Source organism: Electrophorus electricus, chromosome 25 (genome assembly GCF_013358815.1).
Source record: "Electrophorus electricus isolate fEleEle1 chromosome 25, fEleEle1.pri, whole genome shotgun sequence".
Lineage (NCBI taxonomy): Eukaryota > Metazoa > Chordata > Actinopteri > Gymnotiformes > Gymnotidae > Electrophorus > Electrophorus electricus.
This window is the reverse complement of record NC_049559.1, coordinates 367,501-380,000: the sequence shown is the minus strand read 5'-3', so window position 1 is coordinate 380,000 and position 12,500 is coordinate 367,501. Positions and strand designations below refer to the sequence as shown.

At 58.0% G+C, this 12,500-nt stretch overlaps 1 protein-coding gene across 2 annotated transcripts in view; it reads right to left on the bottom strand.

Annotated features, from left to right (window-relative positions):
* The window catches only part of cog3 (component of oligomeric golgi complex 3), a 20,002-nt gene that overhangs the window by 6,520 nt on the left and 982 nt on the right, over positions 1–12,500 (bottom strand). For both annotated transcript variants that reach the window (XM_027030451.2, XM_027030452.2), the window contains exons 5-15: positions 12,328–12,402; positions 12,125–12,217; positions 11,863–11,988; positions 11,679–11,759; positions 11,268–11,311; positions 1,845–1,971; positions 1,251–1,342; positions 853–992; positions 574–734; positions 168–273; positions 1–6 (exon numbers count right to left, since the gene is read on the bottom strand). The exon at positions 1–6 is cut by the window's left edge and continues 113 nt beyond it. In XM_027030451.2, coding sequence (XP_026886252.2) covers positions 1–6; positions 168–273; positions 574–734; positions 853–992; positions 1,251–1,342; positions 1,845–1,971; positions 11,268–11,311; positions 11,679–11,759; positions 11,863–11,988; positions 12,125–12,217; positions 12,328–12,402 — 1,051 coding nt within the window. The remainder of the gene's footprint in view (positions 7–167; positions 274–573; positions 735–852; positions 993–1,250; positions 1,343–1,844; positions 1,972–11,267; positions 11,312–11,678; positions 11,760–11,862; positions 11,989–12,124; positions 12,218–12,327; positions 12,403–12,500) is intronic.

Sequence of the window (12,500 nt, the reverse complement as noted above, 5' to 3'; positions counted from 1 at the left end):
CACCACCTAGTGGTCAAAGACAGTCACTGCTTCAGTGTGTGAGACGGAGACATAGTTCAAACGCCATCTCGGCTCAGCGTGAGGGGTCAGAGATTCACAACTCCGCCCATCTTAGGAGGCATCACGCGGAAATGGTCCTGAGCGTGCAGGACTCTGGCTTTACGCACCCGGTGGGGACAGCTTCCTGGAGTCACCGTCCTCCAGCTGCACGTCAGAGAAGGACTCTGGACACGCCAGCCTCGTCTGCTCGTCCCTCAGAGACTGAGCGATTTTCTGCAACACAGCCGAACTGTAAAACACACTGCACTAGCGGGCACGGTCTGCTGCCGGGTCATGTCATTCACTGAGAGGGACAGGCCATAGTATGCGCTCTCTAAAATAAATCAAAATTACATCAGAAAACCTGGTCATTCTGTGATTTGAATAAGCCTAGCTCTCTGATAATTAAGATCATTTCTTCATCGTACCTTCCCAGCAAGATCACGCGATCGCATGTGCCAAGCTTACGTAGTAGCTGACTGCTACCGAACACACACCACACCTCCATGCGACACCGAGACCGAACACACACACCTCCATCATCTCGAGCTTCTCTGGGTACGCCAGGTCACCGGGTGCAGGGTTGTAGCCGCTGATGTCAGTCTGAATGTAGATGTGAGTCCTGTAGACCAGGCGCTCCTGCACGTCCTCCAGCATCTGCTTCACCACGGCTTCAAATGCTCCCAACTGTGCCACTGTGACCCCCACACACCCCCCCACACACACACCCCTGAGTGCCAGTATGGAGGATGTGGAACCTGAATGCTACCCATTGCACGCCCGAGGAAGACCAGCCGTCACGGCGTGGCTCACCGTTGTTCTGGACGTGGTCCTCCAGCATCTCTGTCTTCAGGATGCCGCAGAGCTCAGACAGTGTCTCTAGGTGGACCACGTGGATGATGAGGGGACGAAGGACATCGTACAGAGACACACACAGCTTCTCCAGGAGCTCACTGCAGGGGACACACAAGCGCATTCGTCACGATCCACGCCTCGCAGCACACGCGCACCAAAACAGTACTGCTCACTGGCTTTTAAAACCAGCAACCCCTAGTTTTCACCACTATGAGCACAACTAAAGGAAACCGACAGTCTGCCTCTACTGGAAAACACATTTACTCTGTAACCTCACGATACGTGTGTGTGTGTGTGTGTGTGTGTGTGTGAGACATGTCTGAGGGTGTTTCTCTCAGAGAGCTTTGTGCACTCACTCCAGTTTAGTTGTGGCTCTGGAGAAGAACTCATTGTAGAGCTGATGCTCGTCCTGACACACGTGTACCATGAACGCACAGCCGCTGCGCACCTGAACCCAGAGCAGAACACAGCACACTCAACTCCCGCCACAGCGCAGTGAGAGTTAAACAGCACAGACAGGCCTCGAGTTCAGTCCATGGGTACATCCTCAAAAATGGCAAAACGGTAGAACGGTTTATTGTTGAAAATGTGTTAACGGGTCTGCTAGAATAATCAGCAGTCTATTCTGTTCTTCATCAGAGGGTGTTTGTAGAATGGTGTGGCTCAGATACAATGACCAACACCACTGCACAAACCAGGGACAAATACTGAAGGCTGAAAATAAAAGTTAAACACCTGCATTATAAGGGAGTTAAATAAGTTTGAAATGATTATATACATCAAATATGTCACAGGAGGGAGCCATTGCCAACCTTCACTGACTGCATATACTCAGTTCAGAATTACTCTCCTTGTATGTCGTGTACTTGTACGACAAAGGATGTTTTTTGGTTTTTTTTAAAAAGCAGCCCTGCCTAAAATAGCTCTTAGTTCTTTTCCAGAAAGTTCACCAAAGCACAGTGGTCCCTGCTCCGCCGGCCTGTCAGATCTGCGATGGTGGAGGAGATGCAGGGGGTGAGGAGGAGCTGGCGCTGCTCCAGGTAGCACTGGTGTATGTCCTCCAGCAGCTGCTGATACCTCACACACACACACACACACACACACACACACACACACACACACACACACGACCTCAGATACCCGATACCCACACCCCTCCGATACCCGACACACACACACACACACACCTCCGATACCCGACACACGCACACCCCCCTCCGATACCCGACACACGCACACACCCCCCTCCGATACCCGACACACGCACACACCCCCCTCCGATACCCGACACACGCACACACCCCCCTCCGATACCCGACACACGCACACACACACCTCCGATACCCGACACACGCACACACCCCCCTCCGATACCCGACACACGCACACACACACCTCCGATACCCGACACACACACACACACACACCTCCGATACCCGACACACACACACACACACACCTCCGATACCCGACACACACACACACACACACACCTCCGATACCCGACACACACACACACACACACCTCCGATACCCGACACACACACACACACCTCCGATACCCGATACACACACACACACCTCCGATACCCGACACACACACACACACACCTCCGATACCCGACACACACACACACACACACCTCCGATACCCGACACACACACACACACACACCTCCGATACCCGACACACACACACCCCTCCGATACCCGACACACACACACCCCTCCGATACCCGACACCCACACCACCGACACCCACCCCCACCTCCGATACCCGACACACACACACACACCTCCGATACCCGACACACACACACACACACCTCCGATACCCGACACACACACACACACACCTCCGATACCCGATACACACACACACACCTCCGATACCCGACACACACACACACACACACCTCCGATACCCGACACACACACACACACACACCTCCGATACCCGACACACACACACACACACACCTCCGATACCCGACACACACACACCCCTCCGATACCCGACACACACACACCCCTCCGATACCCGACACGCACACACACACCTCCGATACCCGACACGCACACACACACCTCCGATACCCGACACACACACACACACACACACACCTCCGATACCCGACACACACACACACACCTCCGATACCCGACACACACACACACACCTCCGATACCCGACACACACACACACACCTCCGATACCCGACACACACACACACACCTCCGATACCCGACACACACACACACACCTCCGATACCCGACGCACACACACACACACACCTCCGATACCCGACGCGCACACACACCTCCGATACCCGACGCGCACACACACCTCCGATACCCGACGCGCACACACACCTCCGATACCCGACGCGCACACACACCTCCGATACCCGACGCGCACACACACCTCCGATACCCGACGCGCACACACACCTCCGATACCCGACGCGCACACACACCTCCGATACCCGACGCGCACACACCTCCGATACCCGACGCACACACACACACACACACCTCCGATACCCGACACACACACACACACACCTCCGATACCCGACACCCGCACACACCCCTCCGACACACCCGCACACACCCCCCTCCGATACCCGACACGCACACACCCCCCTCCGATACCCGACACGCACACACACACCTCCGATACCCGACACACACCCACACACCTCCGATACCCGACACACACCCACACACACCCCTCCGACAAACCCACACACCCCTCCGACACACCCACACACCCCTCCGACACACCCACACACCTCCGATACCCGACACACACACGCACACACCCCTCCGATACCCGACACACACACGCACACACCCCTCCGATACCCGACACACACACGCACACACCCCTCCGATACCCGACACACCCCTCCGACACACCCACACACCCCTCCGACACACCCACACACCCCTCCGACACACCCACACACCCCTCCGACACACCCACACACCCCTCCGACACACACACACCTCCGATACCCGACACACACACACACACACCTCCGGTACCCGACACACACACACACACACCTCCGGTACCCGACACACACACACACACACCTCCGGTACCCGACACACACACACACACACACACCTCCGGTACCCGACACACACACGCACACACCCACCTCCGATACCCGACACACACACGCACACACCCCTCCGATACCCGACACACCCGCACACACCCCTCCGACACACCCACACACCCCTCCGACACACCCACACACCCCTCCGACACACCCACACACCCCTCCGACACACCCACACACCCCTCCGACACACCCACACACCCCTCCGACACACCCACACACCCCTCCGACACACCCACACACCCCTCCGACACACACACACCTCCGATACCCGACACACACACACACACACCTCCGGTACCCGACACACACACACACACACCTCCGGTACCCGACACACACACACACACACCTCCGGTACCCGACACACACACGCACACACCTCCGGTACCCGACACACACACGCACACACCCCTCCGATACCCGACACACACACGCACACACCCCTCCGATACCCGACACACCCGCACACACCCCTCCGACACACCCACACACCCCTCCGACACACCCACACACCCCTCCGACACACCCACACACCCCTCCGACACACCCACACACCCCTCCGACACACCCACACACCCCTCCGACACACCCACACACCCCTCCGACACACCCACACACCCCTCCGATACCCGACATACACACACCTCCGATACCCGACACACACACACACACACACCTCCGGTACCCGACACACACACACACACACACACACACCTCCGGTACCCGACACACACACACACACACACCTCCGGTACCCGACACACACACACACACACACACCTCCGGTACCCGACACACACACACACACACACACCTCCGGTACCCGACACACACACACACACACACACCTCCGGTACCCGACACACACACACACACACACACCTCCGGTACCCGACACACACACACACACACACACCTCCGGTACCCGACACACACACACACACACACACCTCCGGTACCCGACACACACACACACACACACCTCCGGTACCCGACACACACACACACACACACCTCGGGTACCCGACACACACACACACACACCTCGGGTACCCGACACACACACACACACACCTCCGGTACCCGACACACACACACACACACACACACCTCCGATACCCGACACACACACACACACACACACACCTCCGATACCCGACACACACACACACACACACACCTCCGATACCCGACACACACACACACACACACCCCTCCGATACCCGACACACACACACACACCTCCGATACCCGACACACACACACACCTCCGATACCCGACACACACACACACCTCCGATACCCGACGCGCACACACCTCCGATACCCGACGCGCACACACCTCCGATACCCGACGCGCACACACCTCCGATACCCGACGCGCACACACCTCCGATACCCGACGCGCACACACCTCCGATACCCGACGCGCACACACCTCCGATACCCGACGCGCACACACCTCCGATACCCGACGCGCACACACCTCCGATACCCGACACGCACACCTCCGATACCCGACACGCACACCTCCGATACCCGACGCGCACACACCTCCGATACCCGACGCGCACACACCTCCGATACCCGACGCGCACACACCTCCGATACCCGACGCGCACACACCTCCGATACCCGACGCGCACACACCTCCGATACCCGACGCGCACACACCTCCGATACCCGACGCGCACACACCTCCGATACCCGACGCACACACACACACACCTCCGATACCCGACACACACACACACACCTCCGATACCCGACACACACACACACACACACACACACACACCTCCGATACCCGACACACACACACACACACCTCCGATACCCGACACACACACACACACACCTCCGATACCCGACACCCGCACACACCCCTCCGACACACCCGCACACACCCCCCTCCGATACCCGACACGCACACACCCCCCCGATACCCGACACGCACACACACACCTCCGATACCCGACACACACACACACACACACACACCTCCGATACCCGACACACACACACACACCTCCGATACCCGACACACACACACACACCTCCGATACCCGACACACACACACACACCTCCGATACCCGACACACACACACACACCTCCGATACCCGACACACACACACACACCTCCGATACCCGACACACACACACACACCTCCGATACCCGACACACACACACACACACCTCCGATACCCGACGCGCACACACACACACCTCCGATACCCGACGCGCACACACACCTCCGATACCCGACGCGCACACACACCTCCGATACCCGACGCGCACACACACCTCCGATACCCGACGCGCACACACACCTCCGATACCCGACGCGCACACACCTCCGATACCCGACGCACACACACACACACACACACACACACCTCCGATACCCGACACACACACACACACACCTCCGATACCCGACACCCGCACACACCCCTCCGACACACCCGCACACACCCCCCTCCGATACCCGACACGCACACACCCCCCTCCGATACCCGACACGCACCCACACACCTCCGATACCCGACACGCACCCACACACACCTCCGGTACCCGACACACACACACACACACCTCCGGTACCCGACACACACACACACACACACACACACACACACACACACACACACCTCCGATACCCGACACACACACACACACACACACACCTCCGATACCCGACACACACACACACACACACACCTCCGATACCCGACACACACACACACACACACCCCTCCGATACCCGACACACACACACACACCTCCGATACCCGACACACACACACACACCTCCGATACCCGACACACACACACACCTCCGATACCCGACACACACACACACACCTCCGATACCCGACGCGCACACACCTCCGATACCCGACGCGCACACACCTCCGATACCCGACGCGCACACACCTCCGATACCCGACGCGCACACACCTCCGATACCCGACGCGCACACACCTCCGATACCCGACGAGCACACACCTCCGATACCCGACGCGCACACACCTCCGATACCCGACGCGCACACACCTCCGATACCCGACGCGCACACACCTCCGATACCCGACACGCACACCTCCGATACCCGACACGCACACCTCCGATACCCGACGCGCACACACCTCCGATACCCGACGCGCACACACCTCCGATACCCGACGCGCACACACCTCCGATACCCGACGCGCACACACCTCCGATACCCGACGCGCACACACCTCCGATACCCGACGCGCACACACCTCCGATACCCGACGCGCACACACCTCCGATACCCGACGCACACACACACACACCTCCGATACCCGACACACACACACACACCTCCGATACCCGACACACACACACACACACACACACACACACACCTCCGATACCCGACACACACACACACACACCTCCGATACCCGACACACACACACACACACCTCCGATACCCGACACCCGCACACACCCCTCCGACACACCCGCACACACCCCCCTCCGATACCCGACACGCACACACCCCCCCGATACCCGACACGCACACACACACCTCCGATACCCGACACACACACACACACACACACACACCTCCGATACCCGACACACACACACACACCTCCGATACCCGACACACACACACACACCTCCGATACCCGACACACACACACACACCTCCGATACCCGACACACACACACACACCTCCGATACCCGACACACACACACACACCTCCGATACCCGACACACACACACACACACCTCCGATACCCGACGCGCACACACACCTCCGATACCCGACGCGCACACACACCTCCGATACCCGACGCGCACACACACCTCCGATACCCGACGCGCACACACACCTCCGATACCCGACGCGCACACACCTCCGATACCCGACGCACACACACACACACACACACACACACCTCCGATACCCGACACACACACACACACACCTCCGATACCCGACACCCGCACACACCCCTCCGACACACCCGCACACACCCCCCTCCGATACCCGACACGCACACACCCCCCTCCGATACCCGACACGCACCCACACACCTCCGATACCCGACACGCACCCACACACCTCCGATACCCGACACACACCCACACACCTCCGATACCCGACACACACCCACACACCTCCGATACCCGACACACACCCACACACACCCCTCCGACACACCCACACACCCCTCCGACACACCCACACACCCCTCCGACACACCCACACACCTCCGATACCCGACACACACACACACACACCCCTCCGATATCCGACACGCACACACCTCCGATATCCGACGCGCACACACCTCCGATATCCGACGCGCACACACCTCCGATATCCGACGCGCACACACCTCCGATATCCGACGCGCACACACCTCCGATATCCGACGCGCACACACCTCCGATATCCGACGCGCACACACCTCCGATACCCGACGCGCACACACCTCCGATACCCGACGCGCACACACCTCCGATACCCGACGCGCACACACCTCCGATACCCGACGCGCACACACCTCCGATACCCGACGCGCACAAACCTCCGATACCCGACGCGCACACACCTCCGATACCCGACACACACACACACACACACCTCCGATACCCGACACACACACACACACACCTCCGATACCCGACACACACACACACACACCTCCGATACCCGACACCCACACACACACACCTCCGGTACCCGACACACACACACACACACCTCCGGTACCCGACACACACACACACACACACACACCTCCGGTACCCGACACACACACGCACACCCCTCCGATACCCGACACACCCGCACACCCCTCCGACACACCCGCACACCCCTCCGACACACCCGCACACCCCTCCGACACACCCACACACCCCCCTCCGATACCCGACACACCCACACACCCCCCTCCGATACCCGACACACCCACACACCCCCCTCCGATACCCGACACGCGCACACACCTCCGATACCCGACGCGCACACACCTCCGATACCCGACGCGCACACACCTCCGATACCCGACGCGCACACACCTCCGATACCCGACGCGCACACACCTCCGATACCCGACGCGCACACACCTCCGATACCCGACGCGCACACACCTCCGATACCCGACGCGCACACACACACACACACACCTCCGATACCCGACACACACACACACACACACACACACACACACCTCCGATACCCGACACACACACACACCTCCGATACCCGACACACACGCACACACCCCTCCGATACCCGACACACACGCACACACCCCTCCGATACCCGACACACACGCACACACCCCTCCGATACCCGACACACACGCACACACCTCCGACACACCCGCACACCCCTCCGACACACCCACACACCCCCCTCCGATACCCGACACACGCACACACCCCCCTCCGATACCCGACACACGCACACACCCCCCTCCGATACCCGACACACGCACACACACACACCTCCGATACCCGACACGCACACACACACACCTCCGATACCCGACACGCACACACACACACCTCCGATACCCGACGCACACACACACCTCCGATACCCGACGCGCGCACACACACCTCCGATACCCGACGCGCGCACACACACCTCCGATACCCGACGCGCGCACACACACCTCCGATACCCGACGCGCGCACACACACCTCCGATACCCGACGCGCGCACACACACCTCCGATACCCGACGCGCGCACACACACCTCCGATACCCGACGCGCGCACACACACCCCTCCGATACCCGACGCGCGCACACACACCCCTCCGATACCCGACGCGCGCACACACACACACCTCCGATACCCGACGCGCACACACACACACCTCCGATACCCGACGCGCACACACACACACCTCCGATACCCGACACCCACACACACACACCTCCGATACCCGACACCGACACCCCCCTCCGATACCCGACACACCCACACCCCCCTCCGATACCCGACACACCCACACCCCCCTCCGATACCCGACACACCCACACCCCCCTCCGATACCCGACACACCCACACCCCCCTCCGATACCCGACACACCCACACCCCCCTCCGATACCCGACACACCCACACCCCCCTCCGATACCCGACACCCACACCCCCCTCCGATACCCGACACCCACACACCCCCCTCCGATACCCGACACCCACACACCCCCCTCCGATACCCAACACCCACACACCCCCCTCCGATACCCAACACCCACACACCTCCGATACCCAACACCCACACACCCCCCTCCGATACCCAACACCCACACACCTCCGATACCCGACACACACACACCCCGATACCCACACCTCCGATACCCGACACCCCCACACACACACCCCTCCGACACACCCACACACACCCCTCCGACACACCCACACACACCCCTCCGACACACCCACACACACCCCTCCGATACCTGACAGACAGACAGACAGACAGACACACGCCTCCGATACCTGACAGACAGACAGACAGACACACACACACGCCTCCGATACCTGACAGACAGACAGACACACACACGCCTCCGATACCTGACAGACAGACAGACACACACACACACGCCTCCGATACCTGACAGACAGACAGACACACACACACACACGCCTCCGATACCTGACAGACAGACAGACACACACACACACACACACACACACGCCTCCGATACCTGACAGACAGACACACACACACACGCCTCCGATACCTGACAGACAGACACACACACACACACGCCTCCGATACTTGACAGACAGACACACACACGCCTCCGATACTTGACAGACAGACACACACACGCCTCCGATACTTGACAGACAGACACACACACGCCTCCGATACTTGACAGACAGACACACACACGCCTCCGATACTTGACAGACAGACACACACACGCCTCCGATACTTGACAGACAGACACACACACGCCTCCGATACTTGACAGACAGACACACACGCCTCCGATACTTGACAGACAGACACACACGCCTCCGATACTTGACAGACAGACACACACGCCTCCGATACTTGACAGACAGACACACACGCCTCCGATACTTGACAGACAGACACACACGCCTCCGATACTTGACAGACAGACACACACACACACACACACACACACACACACACACGCCTCCTATACTTGACAGACACACAAACACTACAGTCATGAAAAGGACTTACTCTGGGATTTTCTCCGACCGCTGTTCAACTTGTTCAATTAGTGTCTGAAATGAAAGATGCAGGGTTAAATATGGACAATTACAATAAAACAACACAAATTTCACAAACACATTCGTGTCCCAAGGGCATGTGATATGTAGACTAATTACTGAGTTTCTAGAGTTTACTTCAGATTGATTGGATACTGTAAGAATTATGTTTGAAGACTGGAACTCAGGACATGTAGATGTGTGAATAATCTTGATTAGTTTAAAGAAGGGAAACTATATATAACATTAAACAAGTTTAACTGCTTGTTTAAAGTGTGTCCTGTTGCTGTGGTAGTGGCTGAAACTGTGCTGATGTGAGCATGTGCTGACCCTTACACAGAGTTTAGGAGCTATGCTGATGTGAGAATGTGTAGTTTCTTACTTTGAGTTTAGGAGCTGCTGCTCTGAACCTCACATAGTAGAGTGTAAACGCGTTGTCTGCATTGGCCACACCCATTTGGTCCTGCAAAGGCAAACTCACCCAATCAGAAATTTCCATCCGACCCACACTGGGGTTAGACGCGTGGTCCGAAACATGGTCACTTCATTTTAAAGGCTCACTGTACCCTTTTCGTGAGCTGGCTCGTGAGGTTCTGTAACGTGTTCACAGTGTGGGTCTTCATGAGGAGCACAGCCTTGCACAGACACTGCCTGAACTTCGCCAGGTAGACTGGGTAGTCCTTAAAGTTTGGCTGCAGGACACAAACATGAATTTGCAGCAATTCTTCTAATTCTGTGTATTGGTTTGCCTCTATAAAATCCTGTGAATTATATCTCAACAAGCAGCATTAATGTAAGACAGATGCAAGGAACACCAAAACAACTTACATGTGATGAAACGTACTCGATACAATCATCCAGTTTGGACAGCATTGGTATAAAGCCCTCATTGTTCACTGAAAATGTCGGAGAGTTGAGCTTCTGCACAGAAAAGGAGAACATTTGTTCCTTAGACTGTTAGGGGACACGGGTGAGCAAAAGTCAGGCGTGTGTCGAGAGCAGCAGCTTCGACCTCTGAGAAGTGCAAGTACCGTATTGATGGCCTCCAGTTCATTGAAATAGGAAAGTTTCTGCTCGATGCTCTCTGCCAAGTCAACAAGTTCTGACTAAAGAAGATGAATACATGCAATGAAGTAAATAAGAAGAATGTACGTATGGTTTTTTTTTATCTTCAAACAGAACACACCCTGCCCCCAGCCCACAC